This window comes from Drosophila ananassae, chromosome 3R (assembly GCF_017639315.1).
Source record: "Drosophila ananassae strain 14024-0371.13 chromosome 3R, ASM1763931v2, whole genome shotgun sequence".
Lineage (NCBI taxonomy): Eukaryota > Metazoa > Arthropoda > Insecta > Diptera > Drosophilidae > Drosophila > Drosophila ananassae.
Window position 1 is genome coordinate 24,546,156 of NC_057930.1, and position 26,420 is coordinate 24,572,575.

At 46.9% G+C, this 26,420-nt stretch overlaps 1 protein-coding gene across 8 annotated transcripts in view; it reads left to right on the top strand.

Annotated features, from left to right (window-relative positions):
* The window catches only part of LOC6497586 (protein abrupt), a 44,209-nt gene extending 17,816 nt beyond the window's left edge, over positions 1 to 26,393 (top strand). For 6 of the 8 annotated variants that reach the window (XM_032451886.2, XM_032451888.2, XM_032451887.2 and 3 more), the window contains exons 4-9: positions 1,580 to 2,367; positions 2,435 to 3,050; positions 3,136 to 3,423; positions 3,488 to 3,686; positions 23,570 to 24,277; positions 24,342 to 26,393. In XM_032451886.2, coding sequence (XP_032307777.1) covers positions 1,904 to 2,367; positions 2,435 to 3,050; positions 3,136 to 3,423; positions 3,488 to 3,686; positions 23,570 to 24,277; positions 24,342 to 24,784 — 2,718 coding nt within the window. In that variant the 5' untranslated portion in view covers positions 1,580 to 1,903 and the 3' untranslated portion in view covers positions 24,785 to 26,393. Of the gene's footprint in view, positions 1 to 1,579; positions 2,368 to 2,434; positions 3,051 to 3,135; positions 3,424 to 3,487; positions 3,687 to 20,998; positions 23,495 to 23,569; positions 24,278 to 24,341 lie in introns of those variants that run through there. The other 2 variants (XM_032451891.2, XM_032451890.2) reach the window with 2 other exon arrangements.
* The last annotated feature ends 27 nt before the right edge of the window (positions 26,394 to 26,420 follow it).

The window sequence follows — 26,420 nt, forward strand, 5'->3', positions numbered from 1 at the left end:
ATTACACACACAAAATACAATATACAGAGGGGAGTGAGAGGAGGGAGGTCCTTTTTTGGGTCCTGGCCGTGTTTTTGTTTAACGCAAATTTTGAAATGTTTTGTTTTTAGGCAGTTACCTCCTCCTAGTTCCGCTGCCTCTGGTGCTCCTGCTCCTGCCATTTGAAAGTTGAAAGTTGAACATTTGAAGTGTGGCATGCAAAATGCAATTGCGTTGTTGCAACACTCACACACCCACGCCTACACACATCCTGCTGATTACATGTGAATGGCGTATTTGTTGCTGTTATTATTTGGGTTTTTTTTTTTTGGCTCGTTTGTTTCTGATTCGTTGGCCCTTGCCTTTCATTTACATATTTTTCGGTTACCAAGCCGGAAACTATCTGTTGTTTTATTTTGTTGTGTCTTGGCCGGGTTAGTTATTGTACGGTCCCAGTCCATAGTCCCCTCCCCTCGAATTTATGCGAGTGCGAGGCAAAAGCGAATGTTTGTTCAATAAACGAAATAATTGCCAGCAAATGTGTTATGATGAAATTGTTTTGGGTTACTTCATAAATTAGCGCAAACAAATACACGCAGAGCGGCCCATTGGAGCGAAAAGCAAACCCGAATCGGGGGTGTCTGACAGTACTCCTTTTTTGGGACTCAAGGCATCGAGGCCCATTCCCCTCCTTCCCATTCACTCTTTTTTTTTAAAGAAAAAAAATAAAACCTTCTCCCTTACCAATTACTTTCCAAATTACAAATTAAATGCGTGCCTCCCTGATAGTCGTCTGGGTTTGTCTTAGTCACGGCTCAAAGTGATGGCTATAATCGGGTTTGAATTGTCCGATCATTAATCACATAGACTCGCCATGAGTCAGAGTAAGTGAGCAAGTACCCATGGTACCCGATGGTGAACATGATTTTCTGGTACGGAGCATGAAAAATCACCAAACCTGCAACTGCACCGCCAAGCGCCAATTGCAGGCCCAGAAGAATTTTGTGAGAGTTCCGCCTCCCGCTCCCGCCAAAGACTCGGTAATCCGAATCTCCAGAGGATGAGTAATCCGAAGCCGAAGCCCTGGCCAGATGAATCCGTTTATAAATATTTTGATGGTGGTACATCGATCAGGTTCGAGGGCTAGCGAGGGGAGCTCCCTGAAGATGGATGGACTGTTGGTGGTTGCCGCTTCTAATGATCTTGTACAATTACTTTGCTCGGGTGCACTTGGAGAATTAGATTACTTCATTTTCCACTACTATAAGCCATTGAAAATGTTAGGTTTAAGTTAAAACTTCAAGTGTAAGCCGGAGATCTGTGGTGTGGAGCGGGCAACTTCAAGTCTATTGTCTTGTGGCTTGTAAACGGTTAAATTAAATTGATTTGCGTCTAATGCCCCCGACAAGTGGCCCGCTCTTGGCAGTCCAGCTCTCCGGCTATCCGGCAGTGTAATTAATGGTTTCATTAGACCCACCACCGATCCAGCGGCAGTCCCGCTGCTTATGTATGAATAATTGGTAATAATATTTAATGATTGGCCCACCTGCCCGAGCAATTGTATACCAAAAACTAACTCTCTTTTTCCCTTTTTTTTCAGCTTGTGGCGCTCTTTTTGGTTGTAGTTTGTTGTTGTTTTTGGAGGTCCGTCCATGGGCGCCGCGGCATCCAGAGTCCGGTGAAAATGGACAAAGGCCGTGGGAGGCTGCCGCCGAATTAGCAGTGCTGGAAGAAAGTCCACACACGACGAGTGCAAATATTTGCTCCGAAGACGAGCTCCCCTAGAAGGAAAGGAAAGAAAGGAATCAGGACAAAGCCTTGCCGGAATAGTGAGCGGCAATAGGAAAGGAATTAGCCATAAAAGCAGGCCATTAGGACAGCCAGTAGATCCCGCTCCACGGCTATTGACTCTTGGTCCACTTAAATGACCGAGTCCACCCAGTTGCAGACGGCGGAGAACAACAACGCGGGCGTGGTGAAAATGGAGCCCCCGCCGCCGGCGACCTCCTCCGCCTCCGCAGCTGCCGCCGCCGCCCACGCCCTCTCCTCGCTCTCCTCCTTGTCGATGGCGGCCACCGGATCCGCCCTGTCGCCAGCCACGCCTCCACCCTCATCGCTTAACCTTTCGGCCCAAAATCAACAGCAGCACTACGCTCTGAAATGGAACGACTTCCAGTCCTCGATACTCAGCTCGTTCCGCCACCTGCGGGACGAGGAGGACTTCGTGGACGTGACCCTGGCCTGCGACGAGCGCTCCTTCACCGCCCACAAGGTGGTGCTGAGTGCCTGCAGTCCCTACTTCCGGCGGCTGCTCAAGGCCAATCCCTGCGAGCATCCGATCGTTATCCTGCGGGATGTGCGCAGCGACGATGTTGAGAATCTTCTGAGGTAGGGATATTGGACTATAACTTATTGTTTTTATTTTTATTTATTATTTTGGACTATTTTTTATTAGCTTTATGTACAATGGCGAGGTGAATGTCAGCCACGAGCAGTTGCCCGACTTCTTGAAGACCGCCCATCTGCTGCAGATTCGCGGCCTGGCGGATGTCAACAATGGCGGGTATCCCTACTCCAAGGCCCTCTCGGCTGCCTTGAGCCACAACAACAATAACAACAACAGCAGCAACAGCAACAACAGTCTTAACAATAACAACAACAATAACATTAATGAGAACAGCAATCAGACCAAGATTGGAAACTATCTTCCGGCCTCTCAGTCGCAGAACAGCAACAACAACAGCCACAACAGCAGCAGCAGCAACAACAACGGCAGCAACAGCAACAACAACAGCAGCAGCAACAACAACAACAGCAGCGGATCACTAAACAGCAGCCTGAACTCGCCATTCAACGCGCCGCAGGTGCCCCCTGCCGTGGCAGCAAACAGTGCTGCAGCGGCCGCAGCAGCGGCTGCCTCACTGACCGCCGCTGTTGCAGCAGCCGCCGCCGCCAGTAGCGCGCCCAGTGGTGTGGGCGTGGCAGGAGGCAGCGGCACGCCCGCCATCCAGGAGCTGAAGGCCTCGTCGGCAGCGTCGCCCGTAAGAAAATCCAATCCCAATCCTGTCAAAGTAAAGTGTCGCTAGCACTCGACTTGCTGAACCCTTTGTGGGCATCTCCTTAACCCGTTCTTGGTATTTCCCTAATCTCTTGCAGGCCAATAGCAACCACTGGGACCTGGGCGAGATGGAGGGCAGCCGGAAGAGCCACCTGACACCGCCGCCCCAGAAGCGCATCAAGAGCGCCGACCTGTTCCGAGCCCAGCACGGCATCAGTCCGGAGCGACTGCTGATCGATCGCGACTTTCCGGTGGCCGGACAGCATCCTCTGACCCGGAACCGTAGTGGCAGGGACACGTCCAAGGATCGAGAGCGCAATATGGAGCTAAGAGAATCATTGCTGGGACAGGCACTGGAGAATAGCAATGGACAGCAGGCCAATCAGGTGGGTTTCTCTGTCTTCTAGACTCAGAGAATCCTTTTAATTTTTGTCTTTTTTGTTCCAAAAGAAACACGATCTCGGACAGAGTGCCGGCGAGGACTCGAACAGCAGTGATACGGAGCCCTCAGATCGGGGCGATGGCCAGCACGATGGCACCCTCGACGGCATCGACAATCAGCGCTCCCACTCGTTCCCCAATGCATTCCTCGGCCTGCAGGGCATACCCGGCCTCCTGCCGGGACCCTCTGGCATTGGCAGTGATTTCGGTGAGTAGAGGACACTCCATTATCCTTTATCCTTTTATCCGTGCCATGATATCCACATTGAAAGCTTGCATTCGTTTACACTCTTAATGTACGGAACCAAAATTGAATATTTGCCTCTTGTGTATGATTTATAAAAATCGAGCGAGTGTTGAGAAGAAATTCGAAAAGTTTACGTCTATGATTTGCATTTTGGAAAGTAACTAACGGTCGATTTATCGATAAGAAGAGAATGTACCACACGGCGTATACGCAATCAGAAACTAATTGGCATACAAAATGAGAAAAAAAATGTGTTATTTTAAGAAAAAAAAATATATAAAATTGGCTGATAAAAAATTAAGATAAAAAACGAATATGTTAGGCCACATTATCGATTAATCGAATACTTGCCTGTTGTATATTATTTGTGAATCATGAAAACCAAACAACTTTTTATATAATTTGCGTATTTTTATTAGGAAGTAACTAACTTGAGAACCAATAAGCCGATAATCCGATAAGCAAATTGGTTAAAAATACAAAATTGTTAAAAATTTATCAAAAATTGTCAAAAATTATGTAATTATCGGTTTATTTTCCAAACATTTATGCTTCAAACTATATCCTAAGTCGTAGTTATAGATTTTCATTATAAGCCACGGCAGTGAAACTCACAAATGGCCTCACAATTTTACCAATCATTAGGCCGGTCTGGTCCAGAACCACCAGTACATACCCCGAAACCCATTCCCAATCCTGTCCAGAAGGCCAAGAAATATGCGCGGAGCACGTGTCGCATTATAGGATATGTGTCGATGTGGGATGTGGGGATAAGTAGCAACTGTTGGGCGGAACATTCGGCGTGTGATTATAAACACATTCGGGGCCAGCAAGTAGGAGGCTACATAATGTCCTTTGAAAGGACATTTACGTATGTGCAAATGTCCTACAAAACGGTCAACAAAAAATGATTATTGCCATTGCCGAAACAGCATTGCTATTGGCATAACTATTGCTATTACGGTTATTGTGATTATGATTACCATTCGATTGGGAGGAAATGCGGAAGGATGTTGTGTTAAGATGCACTGCGAGAAGAGTCTGGAAGGCATATGTCCTAGCAGCTTAGAGAACTAGCATCCTATTCTCAGTGTTGGAGAAGGCGTTACAAATATGATTCGAGCAGATCCTTATTCCTGCCTTCCTTTCGGAAGGTTGTTTGTTGTGTTCTTAAGCACATGACACGCACTTTGTCCAATGTCGCAAATGTCGCATTTAACGCGCATTAAAATGATAATAGCCAGGGCATCCTGCCTCGGAGTCAGGCTAAGCCTCAGAGTCAGAGTCAGAGCCGGACCGGAGCTCCTGTTGTTTAATATTCAGGACACATAGATCATTGCAACAAATGTTGGCCGGCACTTGTCCAGTTTAGTTGGACAGTTAGGGCTGGGCTGGGCCGTGGAGATGAGAAGAGAAATCAAATTTAATAAAGCATAAACATTCAATAAGCTTCGGATCGGGTCGGAGCCAAAGTCATTTGAAATTCCGAGCAGTAACGGTAACGGACCAACCAAACGGGGGCGGTCCCGGCTGCCCGAGTCCTTTTTGGCCATTTCGAAATCCGAATCGAAAATATTAACGGCCGTAGCCAAAAAGGATAAACTTTTGCGCAATGATAAAAATGATAAGTTTTTTCCTTTTTCGTAGCCTGCCCTGCCTTCTGTTTTCCGTGTTCATGTCCGCCCCCCCCTTTTGGAGCAAAAAAGGAGGCGACACTCGAGACAAACACACACACCCCCACACATCCTTACATATTTAGATTTTATTTCGTTTTATTGCTTTTTTGTGCATTCGATTTATTTGGTGGGCATTGGCAATGGCCGAAAACGGACTTGGAAATTGCGCACATGTGTGCGCAAGGACTTGAGAGCTGAGTTCTGCCAGTCCTGCCCGCTTTAGTCCTCCAGACTCTCCCCGCCCAGTAATATGAGTTGGGTTTGCATTTTAATATATTTACTTGGGGCCCCACCCCCTCTGATGTGTCACACACTCGCAATCAGATGCGGGATGCCCTCGTCCTGGCTCGTCCTGCCCCCGTCCTGGACAGAAAACTACAAAAGACGAAGGAGAAAATAAAGGAAAAAGTTTACTTTGCAAAAATCCATTGCAGAAACATTTATAAAGTGGCCCAAAAACCAGGACCTAGCTAGAAATCGTCTTCAAGGAGCTGGCTGGTTGGAAAAAAAAGGACTAGAATAACACGAACGAACATATACTGAAAGAAATTCTGTTTTCTTTAGAAAGAAATACAAGGATAACCCAATCGAAACAAATAAAATATGAATATGTTACGATTTTGTTTAGAAACAAATGCCTAAATATGCAATATAAGCTTAAAAAGATATCCTTAAAGTGAACATTTTTTTTCGAGGTGTCCCTCTCAAGAGTCTGACTTAGTCCTTAGTGGAAGGCGTCTTTGCTGTCGTTGCCGAGGACATTTTAAAATGAAAATGATAGCAAGGAGACAAGAAAGAAAGCGGACAGCCAGGCCGGCGACTGAGGCCTCGGCAGGTGGAAGGGCGGACGGGGTCCAAACATTGACAGCAAATAAATGGCAGCCGAAATAATAACACCAAAGGGGAGGTGACAGGCCAAAAAAAAAAAGGGGAAAAAATAAACTAGATGCCTTACTGAAAATAAGCAAAAATCCAAAGGGTTAGTAGATACTCGGATGGAAAAAAGAATTCTGGCAGCGAGTGCAGCTGCAGCATCAGCAGCAGCGCCATCTGGCGGTGGAGGTGCGAACACTGCAGTCGGCGCCGTCGCTGGCGGCGTGGGCGGACAAAACACAAACAATTTTCGAAGACGGCCAAAACCCAAAAGAAATCATTGACATATGAGGCCAGTTGCTCATTTCTTGGCCGAAACCGAAAATGCAAAAGTTTGCTAGACGGGGGCGGGGCGGGCAGCCAACTTGGCCGGACCAACTGGCGCTGTCTGGGTTTTGGCCGGGAAGCCAATGCGGAAAGTTTCCTTCCATCGAAAGATACCAACAAGCACACATGGCCACAAATGCATTTAATTCGGAGTCTCCCAGAAAGTATCTTACGATCTAATATCATTTTCTGCCAATGCATTGCAAGGATATTAAATATCCTTCTCATTAAAATTTAGTCCTAGACTACTCCCTAAATTATAGTTCTATGCCAAAGGATTACAATCTGCACCGTAGATAATTCATTTAGTTGGGTGTTGTCTGTCTTTGGTTTTCGATTTTGGCTTCGAGCAGATCCTGCAATAGAGACATTTAATGACGCAGGCTTTCCAGGACTCTCGGAGCTGCGTGAAATGCGTAAAATTAACAGCCGGAGGCCCGAAGGCAGAGGCAGAGGGCAGAGGCAATAAGCATGCGAGAAACATTATTTCTCAAGCCAAACAAAACGCACCCAGTCAGGACATAGAAGGGGGATGGCCGAAAGGTGCGTGTTAGCTATACACACACACACATACACACATACATATATATGTATATCCTTCGTCCTGGTTCCTGGTTGTTGGCGTGTTTGCATTTAATAAATTCGATTAACAACGGAATAAATACGCTTAAATGCGGAAAATAATGAAAACTAACGAAAAGCGTTTTGTTAGCCGGCTGCCCTTTGTCGGCGGCGTCGCCTGGGCGCCGCTTTCATTCCATCCGGCATTCAATCATTCATTCCATACCATTCCATTCCATTCAGTTATTCATTTTACGAGCTGTGTTATTATTGTAAATATGTGAGGTCCTTGCTTAGTGTAGTCTTGTTGTTGTTGCTAGTGTTGTTGCTGTAACAAATACAAATACATTACGTGAATAAACGCACCCATTATTTCATTTCATCAAGAACCATTAACGCCAACACGCCGAACTAAACCCCCACACTCCAGCGATACTGCTCCTCCTACTGATGGTGGAGAGTCCTGGCAGGACTTACCGCGCCTAGTGTGGCCAGCTAGCTTCCAGCGCCTCTGCCTCTGCCTCTGCCCCCTCCCCCTACCACACACCCATCTCCAGCTGCTGCAAATGAGCGAAGGACATGAAAATGTTCAAGTAGACACACATACTCATGGGGGCGCAAAACTTTTGCCAGGATAATGAGTAAAATGATTGGAAATACATTTGCAGTGCGTGCGTCTGTCGCATGTATCTGTATCTGTATCCGTGTCCTTGTATCCTGGTATCCTGGACCAGCTTCAATAGTTTAATGAGTCCAGGACATTGTTGGGTCATTGATAAAATGAAAGGAAATGTAATAAAAAGTGGTGATGATCCACTGCCGCCCCAAGAAGTAGGCAACAGAATTGTTACTCTGTGATCTTCGCTATTAAAATGTCTTTTCAGCAAAGTATTCTGGAACTATTGCAGATAATTTTCATATGTATGAATACAATATATATAGTTTTAGGTGACAGCTTTCGTGGGCAGCCGAATGCCACGCCCGGCTTCGAAAACTAAACAAAACAAAAATGTTATCAAATTAATTTCAAAAACTCCATCTGCTGCACGTCACACTCAAGTGAGTGTTGGTGAATAGATGGGTCTCCCCATGAGTTAGTGTGTGTGTGTGCGTTGGAGTATATAAGTTGGGTATCCCCTGGCCTACACGAGCTGATATATATGGACGGCAGGAGCAGGGCAACAAAGTGGCAAAAGTGCCAGGACACTTTGGGTCCTGACTGCGGCTACGGAGGCTGGGCCGAAATTGGGGGATGGACCGAAAACGAAACCGAAACTAAAAACTTTTGAGTTAAATTCCCGCTTTAATGTTTATGTAGATGAGGGATTATGTCATTGTGCCCACCCAGTCATGCCCCCGCTCCCTCCTCCCTCCTCGTCGCACAAGAAAAGCCCAGAAACTGGAAACCCAACAACGGACAACGGACAGGTTTTCCACATATGAGGGTGGGGCAGTGGGATGGGAGGGGATAACCCATTGCAACACTTGAAAATTCTAATTTTCTGCTTAAACTTCAAATGAAATTGTTTTGCACGCACACACTCTCCACTTTGAATTTTTGGAAATAGTAGATGTGAAAAATGGAAATGAAAAACCATTATTATTATGTATGTAGTGGAATAAGTTTCCATCTCGGTTTCTATCTGGTCTCTTGCCTCTCGCTCGCCTCAATGGATAGAAGTGTGTGGGTGGGTGGGTTGATACTGACTTGGTTGGGAGAGTGGACAAGTGTTTGCTATAGAAAATACATTAAATTTAAACAAAATTCCCTCTGCTACTACTTGAGCTTAACGCACACAGACATAGGAAACAGAAACACAGAACAGCAAAAACAGACACAAGTGGCACGGTCGGGGGGCAAATGCAAAAGTTTTAGCTCAAAACTATTTGGTGTCGGCCAGGGTTGAATTTCGTTTGGTCTCGGGTTCTCGGGTTCCCAAAACTCAGACTCTACTCAATCCCTATCCGAATCCCAATCCCAATCCCAATTTCCAAATCCAAGGGGTTGAGGCGAAGCTGGCTGGCCCTTTTTGCCACGTTGTATTTTAAATTCAAGTGGTCGTCGTATATGGCAACAAAGCATCCTTCCCCCCTCCTGACACACACACACACACACACACTCCTCCTGTATGCTTAAGGATTTCGTTTACCGAATCCGAATCTGAATCCGAATCCGAATCCGTTTCAAATGCGAATTTATTTCCAACGAAAATATTACAAAAGTCAAAGACGTCCTCTCTCCAGCTTCCCCAAACCCCAGACCTTACCTTGGCAAAAAGGTCATTTTTGGGCATAGAATTTACATAAATCCATATGGATGCCGGCTCCATGCGAGTGTGTAAGTGGATGTATGTGCCTGTGTGTGTGTGTGTTCAGTCCCCGGCCGAGTCCATTTGAAGTCAGTCCTTGTGGCCTTCTTCTCGGCGCTTGGGTTCTTCGGCTTCGCTTCGTTTCTGGCGACTGCAATCTGTCGGCATTTTCCGCTTATCATCCGTAGCTTCGTTTTTCCTAGGCAGCTTCTATTGATAAGTGCACAGAGAGAAAAATATGGAGCTATCTTATAAGCAAACTTCAGAAGAGGCTATAAGCCATGAGATCTTAATGACTTTTTGAGTTAGGAAATTGGAAATTAAATGGAAGGACTTTATATTTATTCTTAGCTGTGAAAATAGTTAATCTTTAAAGTTTAAGGATATTGTTTTAGTATCTAATAATTTTTTTTTTACCTGCATTAAGATTTTCTAAATTTTCTCTCTCTGTAAGTGTGGTTTTAGAAACGGAAGACAAGAACTTACTTCGGCTCGGCCTTTTTCCATTTGACCCCGTTGCTTTCTTCTTTCTCCTTTCCCCTTTCTTCTCTCTTTCACTCTCTTCCTTATAGTCTTGTCTTTTGTGGAGAGGTCCCAGCTTGCCCGTGCCACCCCCCCTGAGCTCCTCCGCCTCTGACGCATTGATATCCCTTTTAATGGATGAATTATTGCCGCACATGCGAAAGTAGTTGCTGCCCAGGACTCGACCGTTCCCGCCCCCGCTACCGACCCCTTCGAAAAGGAGGGTTTCCACTCAGCGGCTCTTCTTACATATCCTTTTCACACAAATACACACACCCCCGCACACACGCACTCGCTCACCAACACACACACTTCCAGAACGAAAGGCATTTGTTTGCATTTCATTTCCTTCAGATCTCTGTGTGTCTTTCACATCCCAATGGGTTGGATTTGGTATTTTTGTGCCATGGGTGGGTCGGAATGGCCGTGACAGGGAGGATGGAGGGTGGGGGGGGGCTAGTTGACAGGCCGTTCTGGAGGTCAGTTAATTAAGGGTGGACGCTGAAACAGAAATAACTCTTTTGCGGTGCCCGGTTTCCGCCGATCCGCCTCCCTTCCGTTTATGCAATATCAAAATTAAACTGCGCTGGAATGCGCCAAATATCCATAATAATTGAAGGATATTACATCAATAAACCGACACGTACTCGCCTACACACATGTGTTTAGGGGGTTGGGCGGCGTACGAGTGGGTGAGCTTCGCATTTTAATATTTCCACTCGATACGGACGCGTCGAACCCACCCATCGGCTCACACATTCGCATATAATTTAGGCTTTGACAGACGGCCACACACCACCTACAACGAGGTTAAATGTAAGAGTGTGTGTGTGTGTGGGGGGGAGGGGACTGCACAGAGGGTGTCAGTCAGGCGGGCAGTCGAGCGCCAACAGCCGACGCCATAAACTAAATTTATTGCAAATATTTCCTCAGCAATGAGCAATTTGTGCGATCGAATCCAGCTCCTAAGTGGGGTAGGTGGTGGGGTCAAGGGGTCAAGGGGTCAAGGGGTGTTCGTTATGCCACCCTGCAAACGTGTCGATGATGTATTTCCCCAGGTCCAGGTCCTTTCGGTGTCCAGTATTTGACCCAAAACGGTCGGACATCCCACCACCCTACCACCCCCCCAAAAAAAATAAATAAAATAAATTCCATCTCCTGATAAAATCTAGAATTAAAATCCCTTTTTCGTTCAGTGCATTTATTGATTTAGTTTCTATATATTTCTATATTATTTTGCACTATTTCGAAAAAGGACTAAGCTCCTACAAAAAAAAAGGAGTTGTGTTGGGTTTTTGTCAGAAAATTACTCGCAAAAACCAAAAAACCAGAGCAAAGGCATGCGAATGAAATTACTCATACGCCCTGTGTGCCGCAATGAAACACACACACAAACACATACAGATGCAGATGCAGAGATAGAGATAGAAAGAGAGGGCTAGACAGGCCGACAAAATGGTTGGCCAACGACAGCGCAACAACAACAACATAAGCACAACCAACTAAAACAGCAATAACAAACATGAATTTTAACAAAATACAATTTCAATACAATTCAAACTTTCTAACACACACTAACACACACACACACACACAGACAATCAGCCAGGACACACGGAAAGCCAACCACGCATAGCGCGGTAGGGAGATGAAGAGAGATAGAGCTACAGCATGCCATCCTTAGCCCCCCTAACCCCTCTAACCACAGTGCCAACACCCGCCCATCGCCCAGCGCCCAACGCCAAAAAACCCCCACGCCGCCCCTGGTACCGTGCGAATATGAAACTAAAACTTCCTCTACTCATTTCCTGTCCTGCTCCCAACCGCATCGCCTCCTGATGAATAGAAAAGGCTTAGGAGGTGGTGGTGCTTCGGGAGGGGGAGTAGGGTAGAGTCCTGGGGCAAAAACTATCTCGCCCGGCTGTCTCGCCACTTTTCAGTTGCGTTCTAAATTCATACATTCATTACCATCGCATTTCATTCACACCATGGCATATACAACCATATCGGTTGCCCCAAAACCTCCTGCCACCCACTGCCTCCGCGCCCCTCCTCGCCCCACCCCTCTCTCAATGAAGTTAAATACAATCGTTGGTCCGTAAACAAAGCGTGGGCATGGCCAGGAGTGGTCGGAGGAATATGGAGGGCAGTAGTGGGTAGTGGGTAGTTCGCTGCTCATAAAGTAATAAATTGTACCGTAAATAGTGCGGAGCAAGTGTTCGATGGAAGGACTGATGGATAGTTGGAAGGATAGACGGATAGATGGGTAGTCCTGTAGTGGGATAGATGGTTAGATGGCTGGATGGATGGATGGATGGGTGTATCGAAAGGAGCAAGGACGAGCAAGGCGGGGGGGCAGAGGAGAAGAAAAGGTCCAACCGCCGACTGAAGCAATTCATCTTTGACTCGACTTTAGTTTCCGGGTGAGGAGCTTCTTTCATCAGCTGCTCCTGGCGAAAACCGCAAAGGATTCACAATCAGCCGGCAAGCTGGCAAGAGATTAGCATCATTCACAGTGAGTCCTGTTAAGGGTCTAGCAATATCCTTTAATTAAAAGGATAGTTTGAAACATGCAGATATCTTGAATCTATAAGATACTTTGGAAATATATTTTAAAATTCCTTGAAAATAGTCTTATTAGCCAGTGATCCTTCCTCCCCTCTCCACTTTAACCCCCTCCCTAGCAAGAAAGGATGGAGCTCCTTGAGCTATTTAAGCTATTCAGTGAATGCTCCGAGCAAATCGCCTTCCACCCACTCCCCCACTTCTGCCCACCTATCAGCATAGATGGAGCAAATCCCCGAGGCCCCCTGGCAGCAGACATGGAGCAGAAAAAGTTACCCCCCACCCCCCGATCCTGGCCGGGCTTCCTCCTTCCCAACCCATCCCATCCCATCCCATAGCATCGCATCGCATCGCCTAATCCCCGGCAACGTTAACCACATACGACCGCATCGTTCATCATTTGGCCGTGCGTGCTGACGCCTTTTTCGGGGGGTGGTGGGGGTGGTGCGATAGAGGAGGGGTGGGGTGGGTGGGGGTGAAAGAAATGATAGGGTGGCTGGGCATCAGGCTGCAGCCTGTACTAATGAATTACGCAATCTAAAACTATGTACATTTAATTCAAATTCACAAAACTGTACGCCAAACTAACCGAGACGAACTCACACATGGACACAAGGATTTTCCACACACACACACACACACACACACTAGCACACACACTCACACATACAGAGGCTGAGGAAAACTTTGGACAAACTTTTTTGCTGCCTCGGCCTCGGCTAGCAGCGCTGCCAACAGCGACTGAGGCTGCGGCTGCTGTATATTTTGGAATAATTCAAAGCGAATACATTTCGGACTTCGCCCGCCCACCCATCCGCCCATCCGAACATCCATCTTCGCTCCAACCCCATCAGCAGCTGGCCGGAGTCCCGCACTCGCCACCCTTCCCCTTGACCGCCCGCCCCCCTGAGCCCACTGAGCGGCCTAAGCATCGCCGCCCCCCTGGCCACCATCCCATCACCCATTGCCATTCCATTACCGACACCATTGGCGTCAACGTCAGCATCCATCGCACATGTCCTTGCAATTGTTCCGAGTCCACCACCATCCTGCCCAGTCTTTTGACCCCCCCTTTGTCCCACCGCCCATGTACCCCCCGTTATGGCCAACAAGCTGGCCAGAGTTTGCCGGAGGAAAACACGAGAGGAAAAGCGTGCGCAAAAAGCAACAACAACAACGAAAGGCTCAACCTCAATAGCAATAACAACAATAACAGTAAGGGGAAGAGCAACAACAACAACAACATGTTAGATTCCCATATAATATTCGTACACACTTTGCAAACATGTTTGTCGATGATGTATTATACAAAATGCCCATAAAAAGGCCCGCATGAAAGAGATAGAAGAGATCCCCAAAAAAGGGAAAGAGAGAAAGGTTGAGAGTGTATGAGTGTTTGTGCCAGAATGAGAGCAAGTGATGGCGTAATCATCGTTTGTCTCTCCATTCCATGCACGTGTGTATGTGTATGTTTGTGTGTGTGCATGTGTGTGTGTGAGCCACTAAATCGAAATGCCAAAATGCCCATTTCTATTCCATTCCATGGCTATAGGACCGTTAGAACCCCGCATAAGCGATACAGACATTTCGTTTTTTGGGGTAATACATCAAACTAGCCGCATCAATAGCACACACACACACATATATAGAGTGTGTGTGTGTGTGTGTGTGAGTGTTTAGTTGCATGAGGCAACAAGGACAACGAAAAACAATGGCCCCAACTTAATATATATGTGTGTGTGTGTGAGATGGAGAGTGTATGGAAAAAGAGTAAAATACTTCATGCAGAACCGAGCCAAAAAACCGAATCGAATAGAACAGACAGCCCAGAAGAAGAAGCACAAGATGTGGCAAGAGATGGGGTGCACGACCACAGAGGAAGGGGTGGGGGGGCAAAAAGTTCTTGCCACCAAAAGTAAAGGAGATAATCTTGGCCAAAGACGAAGTGAGGAGCGAATTGCTTGCCAAGAACCAACATCGCTCACCGCCTTCCTGTCCCAGCCTCCATTCCTCTTTAGCCCTCCTCCCCCCTGGAAACCCTTCTCCCCTTCCCTACCCCCCCACTGGCGCCCCTTCACCTTGTGAACTCCGTTCTAATGACCGCCAAGATAGAATGACATTTGGGGCTGTCAGCTTTCATTGTTGGGTCCGTTCTTGTATTGTGTCTGCATGTGTGTGTGTTGGTGAGTGTCCTGGCGGGCTATGTATGTATGTGTGTGTGTAGTTGTGCGGGTAAGTGAGTGTGCGGATGTAGAGAAGAAAACTTTAAGTACACAGGACCCAGGAGTCGGGTTCGGTTTTAAACCAAAAGGACAGTGGATCAAAGTGGGAGAATGGGACAAGTAGAGAGAAGGACTTAAGTTTTGATTAATAATGACACATTTTAGTTAGTTTTTAGTTCTTATTTTAAATTTTAGACCTCTTATAAAAATAGTAAGTATGATTTAAGGAAATAGTATCCTTATATTAGTCTTAAATACTTCGCAAGTTTAGAAAACGTTTTTCAAAAAAAAACTTATAGTTTCAAGTAGCATTTTTAGACTTCCATTAAAAGTTTTTAATTATAAAATAAACTATTTAAAATTAGGCCTAAATAATATAATTAATCCTTAAATTTTCCCCATTAACCGAATTAGTTTCGAGCCACTGTATTTGGGCCAAAAAGGAAAGATGGCAAAAGGCTACATTTCGGCAATAAGACGCCTGCTTTGGTCCAAACCGACACACAGACACACCCACACACCCACACTCGCACTCGCACATATTTTGCGAGCCCCACAGTCCTGAAAGTGGGCGGTGAGGGGGGCGTGCCACAGGGAACAAGACAGGAGCAGGTCCAGGGGCAGGGGCAACTGCGGTCCAAGTACGTGAAAATTGATAGATGAGTTATGGGCCGAGGGTGAGAACGAAGGGTTCGCTCGCATGCATATGTCCTTACACGCACACCCACAGCCCACAGCCCAAGAGGGAGACGGCAAGATAAAGGACCTTTCCTCCGGCCTTCCCTCTCCCCCCCTCGATGAGCTCGTGTAGTTGAATCTGTCTGTTTGTATGTAGTTGAGTCTTGCAAGTGGCAATGAGTCCGAAGACGTTCATGTCCGTCCCAGCTGTCCTTTGTCGGTCGGTGTAAGTTTGAGTGTGTGCGTGAGTCCTTCTTGTGCTTGATTGTGTGTGTGTGTGTTTGGAGTATCCATGTGTTGGTGAAGGCAAAGCATTTTTCAACGTTTGCCTCGGCAGCCGGGGGCATTAAAAGTTTTCGTATTTATTTTGTAGTCGGTTAACAATATTCCTTTGCTGTCTTACCCGAACCACCCCCAACCCCAACCCCTTCCACTTCCCTAAGCTTGGCCATTCGACCCACTCATGGCACACACACACACACACACTGACACGTTAGGGACACACGTACGGGTAACAGTTTTGTAATTGTATGCGTGCGTTTTGTTTGCGGACGTGGATGTCTTGGACTTCTTACACACATAGATAATATATAGTACATGGATGCTTGAGTGTGTGCCTGGGTGTACGGGTGAGTGTGCGGGTCGAGCTGAAAACTTTTATGTGTAATACATCAATTGCAAAAAGATAGCCAAATGCTGTTAACTTTATATACAACTCATACATGAGCCCTTCGTTCCTTCTCTGTGTGTGAGTGTGTGTGTCGAGTGGGTATCTGTGTGGGTGGGCGGTTGGATTTCAGTGTCTTGGTGGTTCACGGGGAGTTACTTACGCTCCTCATGCGGCGCAAGTAAAAGATACATTTATTATGTGCGAAGAGCGATGAACACAAGCGATTTATCCTTTTTAACTTGCTCGCCCGCTTTATCTCTGCACTCGTGTGGGTGAATAGGTGTATGTGTGTGTGTGTTTGCGTCCCAACTGGACCACCCACATCTGGGCCGAGTGACTAATTTATGGCCACCACCAGCTTGGCTATATGGCCCCTTAAACCAGGCTAATTTCGATTGCCCGCCTAAGTAGGCAACACTTTCTGCTCGCGCTGCAGGACTCACATGCCTTGGACTTCCGATTATTATTATTACTTTCTGGTTCTGTTTGAGCACACACACTCTGCTCTCAATCGTATTAAAAACACGTTGCCGCACTAAAACTTTTCTCATTTCAAAAGTTAAAAAAAAAAAGAAAGTCAAAAACAGACAAACAAACGGCATTATCGGACGGGGCCATCAACATTCGTCACAGGCCAAGGAGCAGCTTTCGAGCATCCTGGAATGCCCGAATCCTGCCACTGCCACTGCCTCCCACCCCCCATGCACACACAAAACTTCCCGCCTTGATCTTGGCATGTGTCCGCCTTGAATATGCATTCGAGGCGTCACTTACCATTTTTTACTTTTTGTATACTTTGGGGTCCAAAGCTGCGACTCGATGGCGATGTCAATGCTGATGTCGGTGTTTCGGCAAATTTCAGGGAAGGAGGAGGAGGAGGAATTGGAGGAGATGGCCTGCCAGTTCATATATCACTCGTGTCCCGTAAGTCCGTGCCCGCGTTACGCCCCCGCCCGGAATCTCCACTGTCGTCACACATGCTCAACGGCAATTTCGCTTTCAATTTCAAATGCTATCTATGAGGGAATGCGAGTCCAAAACACACACACTCACACACTTACACACACACACCGGAAAAGGCAGGGACAGCAAAGATAAAAATGATGCAAGAAAAGGGTACCGAATGTCCTTAATACTCTTACAGTCCTTTGATTACCTTATGGTAGTTGTAGGTTGATTACTTCTAAGGGTTTTAATTGCTATTACTTTTGAAAAGTGTTTGTGGAAGAGATTTCTATAAAGGATATGCAAGGATTATTTTCTACATACAAGGACATTTTGTATCAGACCCAATGCCATATTGGTAGTACCTCCTTTAAGGGTATATCAAAAGAAAAGTGGAAGAAAGAAAGCGAGCTAGCAAAACTTGTTTGCAAAGTTTAAACAACATTTCGTTTGGCTTTTGGCTGGCTGGCTGGCCTGGGATGGGCTGCGATGGGCGTACGTGCCGCCGCCCCGCCCCCTCTTTGGCGGACAAAACTTTGCCATTTTTTTTTTGCTTCCCAGTTTCCTAGTTTTTGTATTTTTTGTTTCTTCTGTTGTTGTTTGCTGTTTCCTTTGTGGCTGCGTTTTATTTATAAGATAAACAAATGCAGAGATGGATTGTCCTGGCGTGTGTCGTCTGACATCTGGGCAGCGTTGGCAATCTAAAGTGGGTTTTCCAAAGATAAATCCGGTATCCCCATCCCCATGGTCCATCCTTGGACCAGATAGGATAGCTAATTAACTGCGACCAGAGCAAAGTGCGTATCTAATGAATTCGGTCAGCGATTTTACGACACTTGCCGTTCTGAGTAATCCACTTTATCCATAATTCAATCACAACTATTTCGTCGGCGGCCGGAGATCGTAAAACTGCAGGACGACGGGACTGCTGCAGGACGTCTGCTCTAATTTGTATCCTTGAGATACTCGAGTCGTCCGCATCTATTCACCCGTTTTATGGCCAAAGATTCGCAAATAAAACGGCACATAAAAATTAATAAAAATCCAGTTGTTGGACCGGCGGGTTTATAGTTTTATTATCCCAAGCCTAGATTTCTGCCGGTCACTCTGAAAAATTCAAAAGCAATGGAAATATTGCTGAGTGAGCGGTCGTAAAATTCCGAGTGGGTGGGCCAGCAAGACAAGAGGCCATTCCATGTCCATTTTCCAACACAAAAAATAAATGTATTAAGTAATAAATTCCAATAAGAACAAAGGGTCGGGATGGAGTTATAAGAGAGGGACCCAAAATATGCATAACAGCAATAATAATAATAATAAGCGAGGTGATAACGATCGCAAGACATCGAGAAATGACCGTTAAACACACCTACGACGCACCCTTTGCCAGGACAATCGTCCTCCCTCTCCCGGCTGGCAGGACAACCCTTTCGACCCCTCGGACAGAGACAAAGCGCCGCTGGAAAATGTTTACACATCGGACCGCGAGGCGCGAGAGGCCAGAGGCCAGCCATAATATCAATGGGCCAGGCCCATTGACGCGAGTGATTTATATAGAAAAATTCATTATTTGCCGCCTGCCCTGCCCCACCTCCCTCTTTGCAGTTCATTTTCGAAATGCAAAACGAGTCCTGAGGCGGGAGGAGGATGAGGAGGACTCGCTGTAATGGCTCCTTGGCGCGAAAGGAAATGTTACACGGGTCGCGTCGCCGCTTTATCTTTAATAAAGCTAATTTCTATTGCCGCTAACAGGAGCGCGACATGCAAGGAATCGGAATCTCAGAGAACCACGACTGCGACTTGGACTTGGACTTGGACTGATTGCCGTCGTCCTGCGATTGAATGCTCTGCTGGTAATTGATGTGGGTGCGGAGGCTACCATGTCCGAGACCGATTTCTTGCATAACCACGCGCTCGCATGCGGCTATAATTGATGGGCCATTGACGGTGCCAGTTGTGGAGCACCAAGCCCAGGTCTAAGGATATCCTGCCCAGGGTGCCCACGCCCATAGTCCTAGGGGAAATTAACAATTACAAAACTAAATCAGATCATCCCCGGACATAAGGAAGAAAAATCCTTACCCTGTCAGCTTAGAATCTAAATTTTTACGATGCATAATTATTTGCGAAAATTGAGTTTCGCATTTTATATTTCATTAATTATGCACAGCCACCGAAGGGACTAGGAAATTACGCACAGACCAGAGCACACAAGAGGTGAGGCCCTGCTCCTTCCGGCCAGGACATCCTCGCACACATCTGTGACCGTTTCGGAAACGCATATTTCGGAGGCAAAGTGAAAAAAGCAATGCACCTGGCAGCGTTGGGGCGGGAAAGGGAAAATCTTACGCCTGATTTGATCCGGGCCACAGAGTGTCCTGGGTCGGTTCTTGTTCTTGTGGCTGTCAGTACGAGGACGAGCTTCCTTTCGGTTTCCTCAAATGTGACAAATTCGAAATGTGCTTGGCTGGTCAAAGGCGATCGGCGGCCTAGCCTGCCCTGTCCTGTCCATGTCCATGTCCGTGTCCTGCCCTCGTTGTCCTCTCCGGCCAATCGACGAGGAGCTCAGAGCTCGGCATGGGACAGGATGCTCTGCTGCTGCTCACTGAAGAAAACTGTGATGCGGCCATGCATGTTTCATGTGCATCTAAGCATGCATATGGCAGCTCATCCGCCAGAAAGAGCCAGCTATACAACTGCATCTATATCCCCATATCTATATATTTATATACATGAGCGGGAAAAAGGGCAATTGGGCTGGAGGATTGGAGGATTGGAGGATACTGGAGGGGGTAACTGCATATTGTAGCTTTGCATTTTATTCGATTGGATTTTATTGTATTTTTCACTTGATATATTTATGCAGCCGGTTTGTTTGGCTTCTCCCTTGAGTTGTCACGCACAAAGGCAGAACTAAATTGTTTAATTTGATTTGAGTTTTTTTTTTGGGTCGCCTTGCGTCATGACCTGCACCCTCGTATCAGTCCAGCCCCCCCTTTTGGAAAATGACTCAATATTGGGCATGGACCTTGGCAATTTTGTAGACATTAAATTGCGTTTTATTTTTCAATATTTATTATTATCGAATATTGAAACGAAAGCCCGAAAGAGAAATCAAATGAAAATGGCGCTGCAAATGGGAGCGGACGAAATGCAAAAGATACTCCATTATGGGGATGGGGATCCGGCTGGGTATGGGGCTGGGTCAGGTGTGTTTCTGCACGCCACTAGGCTATAGGATATAGGATATAGGATATAGGATATACAGGATACACATGCACAATCGCAGCTCGCATAGAGAGTTGTACGAGCGACCAATCTGGCAATGGTTCCCCGACACGCGATACGCCTTTATCCTTTCTCTCAATAGTCCTTCCCCCGCCTCTGGTATTAGAACAAAATCATTTAAATTTTAATCAAACTAAAAATATATCCTTGTGAGTTTCCCTGCCATAAAAGAGACCATAAAATTAATATTGTGTGTAAAATATATGTTGAAATCTTTAGTTCTTAGAATGTTTGCACTTTCAGTAATATAATTTGAACAATTATTTGCCTGCCCTGCCTGTCCAAAATCAGATATTCATGTAGTAATTTTGTATTATATATTTAAGTTAAAGGCTCTATGTTACATGCAATATCTATATCCATGTGATTGGCAAAACAATGAAGACTACAAATAAGAAAAATTGGAACTAGTGTGTGTGTAGTTGAAGAAATTCGTATCCTGAACAATTGGCTCAAAATCAAATCTGAAGGACATCCATTACACACACACATTAGCTGCACACGAACATCAAAATTTGAAGCTGTTTATAAACAAAAATTAAATAAACCCTTTACATAGCTTCTGATTTTCGATATTGACTTTGACTTCCTCCTCTCCAAAAAATCTAAATCATAAAACGAAATCGGTGGATCGCAGGCACATTTCTGAATGCCAAGAACAGCATCAAGCAGGAGGTGATCGAGCCGGAAACGGGGGAGGATCCTGTCCAGCAACAGCAGACGCAGCAGCCCCACGAGGCGCACGCCGCGGATCGTCGTCCGGCGGCCTGCAAGCTGGCCAAGCTGATGCAACAGCAGCAGCAGCAACAGCGGCAGATGTTCGACCAGAGACGGAGCCACCATCAGCCGCACCACCACCACCAGCCGCATCATCGCCACCACCACCATCATCACCACTTGAACAACAACAACAATAATAACAATAACAACAGCAAGAAGAACAGGTCCGCCAACTCCTCGCCAACGCCGTCGGCTCGCTCCTGGAACGACAGCGACGACGACCAGGACATGGACTCCAGCAACAACAACCAGCAGCAGCACCAGCAGCAGCCGAACAACAGCAACAACAACGACGACGAGGACGACCGGTCCTCATCGGCCTCCTCGGCCATATCCCTGACGATGAAGAGAACGCGCCAGGACAGCGAGTCCACGCTCTACCAGACGCTCCTGATGAAGCAGGAGCAACACCAACACCAGCAGCAACAGCAACAGCAGCACCAGCAACACCAGCAGCAGTACCTCGACGAGCTGCAGCAATCGGTGTCGGTGTCGCACCAGCAACAGCTGACCGCCAATCTGTTCATGGCAAGGACCATAGCCCTGAGCCGCTCCAGAGACTTTCCGGAGCTCTTTCAGAACACGATTGCAGCGGCGGCGGCCAACGCCACAGCAGCATCGGTCAGTCCGGGCAACGGCAGCGGCCCGGGTCCGGTGGCAGGGACGGGAAACCCAGCCGGCGCTGCTGCTGGAGCCGGAGGGAGTGGAAATGGAGGCGGGGCAGGAGTCGTGGCAGCAGCCGTAGCCGGAGCCGGAGGCAGCAACTACATGTTGCCATGTCCGCTGTGCGAAACCCCGCTGGAGCAGCGGGTTTTCCGGCAGCACCTGGACCGCCACTACCCGCGCGACAGTCCCGTGTGTCCGGTGATCGAGTGCGGTCGCCGGTTTGCGCATCCGAACTCCGTGCGGAACCACATGCGGATCAAGCACACCCTGCAGTGGGCCAAGATGAAGGCCATGCGCTCCTCCGGCGGTCCGTTCGCCGGCGGGCCGGACTTTAAATGAAACTGCGAGGCCGTGAGCTAATGATCCTCCCCAGCTTTCTAGGTTGCTGATTCCCAGTCGACAATAAATCGAATCTAACTCGTAATCCAAGGAAACAGAACACTCGCATCTATCGTAGATAGCCAAAAGTAGTCCAGTAAAGTAACCGGAGTCGCGGTCGGAGTCCAGTAATCCTAAAGAGTAGTTGTAAGCGCACAAGGTCCTTGCCTGTAAGCCAACTACTAACTGCAAACGCTTCCAGTCCGCCAGTCCGCCACTCAGCCATTGAAGTTTTCTTTTCCAAGACACATATAGCAGGTTTCAGTCTGTTTTTTGTCCATCAGAGCGTTATAGTTTAACCTTTGGCCTAAAATTTGTTCATGATTTGTTAGGAAAGTGTAGAAATAAAGAGAAATGTAGCGTTCGGAGAAACTCCTTGGCTGGCGACGGTAGAGTATCGCTTCTGGGCTAGAGGATTTAGGGTAGAGGATACCTAAAACAATTATTACGTTCCTATATGCGATAAAGTAAATACGGCTCCCATACCACAATACAGAATAAATCTCAAAACTATGAATTCCTTAACACTACTAGGGCAAGCAAGTGCAGTATTAAACTGAAAAGTAATACACATGAGAATAATAATAAATAGAGTTAACTGAGCAGAATACGTATTATTTAAGCCATAGCGGATGATGGTCAACCATGTAGATAATGAGCTAAAAACGAGCAAACAAAGAAAGTAAATATATATAGAATTATATAGAGTAGTTATTATGAATATTGATACTGAAACAAAATAGAATGTGCCTGCGTAATATATTTTTAGCCAAAAAACCAAGAAATTAAATACGATAAACACAAAAACTAAATCTAAACTGAAGTTGAGCATTAAATGAGATACGAGAGGTTAACCGGAAAGCGATTCGACTTAGAGGAAAAGTTCAAAATTGGAAAAGTATTATGTTAATTACTCCTAAGTTCTATGAAATTCTATTCGATTGGCAGTCAAACACTCCAAGAGCAGACATACGTAAAAGGTTCCTATAATGTTAATCATAAAAACAGAGAGATAACTAAAAATAAAAGAAAACCGAAACTCCAGCAAGTCGAGACTAATCGACTTTCGACTAAATATAAATTCTATTTCGAAGCGGACAATTTTACAAACGTAGTTATAATGCCTAACAGCCATAAGTACATGTATGCCATTTTAGTTTGCTGAATTGTTTGAGGGGCGAGGAATGTATCTAGAACGTAGAGAGTGTCGAGTATCTGTATCGGCGTCCTGCCAGGTCGAGATCTCGATGGAGTGTGTCTGAAGACGACGGCAGATCTATTTTGGTGAACAATAAAGAGCAAACGAAGACGAGCTGGCTTTTCACTGGGCTATCTGATGGATACTTTTCTGGATAACATAACTAACCTTCCACTTGCATTGCAGTTTCCCGACGCTCCCTGGAGATGCGCGTCCGCGCCACCGATCCCCGTCCCTGTCCCAAGTGCGGCAAGATCTACCGCTCCGCCCACACGCTGCGCACCCATCTGGAGGACAAGCACACCGTCTGCCCCGGCTACCGCTGCGTCCTGTGCGGCACCGTGGCCAAGTCCCGGAACAGCCTCCACTCGCACATGTCGCGCCAGCACCGCGGCATCTCCACCAAGGACCTGCCCGTCCTGCCCATGCCCAGCGCCTTCGATCCGGAGCTGGCCTCCCGCCTCTTGGCCAAGGCCGGCGTGAAGATCTCTCCGGCAGAGCTGCGGGCCCGTGCCTCGCCCACCGGCGGCAGCGGCAGCAGCGGCGGAGGTGGCGGCGGTGGTTCCGGCAGTCAGAGCAAGCTCGATCTTAGCAACGCCAGTGGAGGACCCCTGGACGATGCCGAGGACTCTGACGACGATCCTGAGGACCTGACCACGGGCAACGGACTCTACGGCATGGGCGGCAGCAGCAGCGATCTGAGTCGCTACCACGAGAGCCTGCTGAGCAACTTCGGCCACGCCCGGATGCGCAACGAGGCGGCGGCTGCGGCAGCCACGGCAGCCGCCTTGGGCCAGCAGCCCAAGGACCTGGGCGTCCAGATCCCCACCAGCAATGCTGCGGGCCAGTCCCTGCTGGACACCTATCTGCAGTTCATCACAGAGAATTCATTCGGTAAGTCGATATTTTCTCTCCCAATCCTGGGCATCTACTAATAGCTTGTTCTTCTCACCTTCAGGCATGGGCATATCCCAGGAGCAGGCCGCCGCCGCTGCCTTGCGCGCCAAGATGGCCCAGCTGAATGCCATGGGCCACAGCCTAGAGAGCCTGCCGCCGGGCCTCTTGCCCGGACAGTTCGACCTGAGCAAGCTGGCTGCGGGTAATCCGGCCTTTGGCCAAGGCGGACCCGGATTGAGCATCGAGCCCATCCTGCGCCACGACCAGATCGCCGGCAGCCTGTCCCCGAACGCCCACGGCCCACTGGCCCTGAACTCCGGCACCGGACACCGGATGCAGGGCCATGATGAGGCGGCAGACAACGATGGCGGCGAGATGCGACGCGACGGCTCCGAGCCAATGGATCTGGGCCTGGACAACAACCAGTCGGGCAGCAATCACGAGGTGGCCAACTCCGATGCCGAGGACAACTACTCCGAGGACGAGGGTGTGCACAACACATAAGAGAGCACGCCAGTGATGCCGAGGACGACACTAAGACCACGGACATGAACCAGGACAGCACAAATGTATACCGATTACCCATGGAACACATGTAACGAGTAGCCTTATCCTCATGTATACCAGTTTTTGTGTACGATACGATACGAAACAATACGATAGTGAAACCTAGGACTAAACCATATATTGCGCTAGTAGAATTCAATGTTGTGCTTTTTAAACTAAACCTATACGGATATACATGATGGCCTGTAGGCCTATATGGTATGTTTACACATACACGAGTACCTGCTGTTTATACAGGTCGGGGAAGGACAACAGACAGGAGTAAAGATCATTAAAAGCTAAAGCCTAGATTGTTAAGTTAGATTTCACATTGAAAGCGAAGCCTGTAAATACATAACTACCGAGTTTAGAAAGGAGCAGCAGAAGCCCCCAAACAATCCGTCGCATTTAAAATAGAAAGGGCAGTGCGGATAATTCAGATGTGCCATGATGCATGCCACCAGCCAGACAGCAGACAGCAGACAGTAGCCTTCCAGTTCCAAGTCTAGCCACTCCAAACACTCTCTCTCTCAGGAACTCACGCGGTCAACCGAACTACCTCAGCCTCAGACTCGCAGGAGCTGAAACCCTGAAACGATACCTTCCACGAGTTGTCCCATCCTTGTCTCCGGAAAACTTGCCAATTTTCAAATAGCACATCATACGCGTACGCGTATGTGCCTAGTTTTAGGGATCAGCATAAAGGAATACTATACTTGATTATTTATACAACTGGGAATGCCTGTACTTATTTGTCAGAGAGAATTGAATACCTCAGCATACTCAGCATTCGGTCATGGATCCATCCCGTTCCATCCGCTATCCAATGCGAATCACATGCATTAGAGTACATATACTACCTATATAATATATTTAAAATAATTAAAAATATACATTAATTAGAGTTAGGTAAGCAAGACATAGATAGATGTAACCACGCGTTTCCTGTATGTATTTAGTTTGAATATGCCTCAGTTTATCCTAGGTTTATGGTTAGCTTCAATCGAAGATGAGCAGTTTGACGGACGGACAGACCGAGAGACTCTACAAGAGTCGCCTACCACTTGCCTTACGACCAACATATGTGTTACTTTAGTAATTTTCTACCTCAATTAATTTAAATGTAATTTACCTGGATATTTATTTGTAAGTCTTGCAATATCGCTTGCACTCTCTGGACACTGTATGAATTCATTCAATAAGGACCTATCTGTTATCCTTTTGTCCAGTCACCAGAAAAATGAAATATGTATGAAATAAACATGATCCTAAGTACATGCGAGTATGTTTAGATTTTAGTTTTTAATCCTCGGTTCTAGACACTTTTCCCTCCTCCTCCCACACTCTCGCCCAGATTTTCGGCGCAGGGGGAGTGCAATAGATTGCATTTTCCTAGGCTTGAGATGCATTTAAGGCTAATGCAATTCGGTTAAGACGTTAGTTTAAAAATGAAATGAAAAACAATTAGTTAAAAGTCGTTACATAAGCAATATAAGTAGACATCCATGTGCTTAGAAAGTTATAAATATTTATTGACACTACAATAAAGCCGCGTTATGAAGAACAATATAAGGTGTTTTCATTGGGGGTTGGG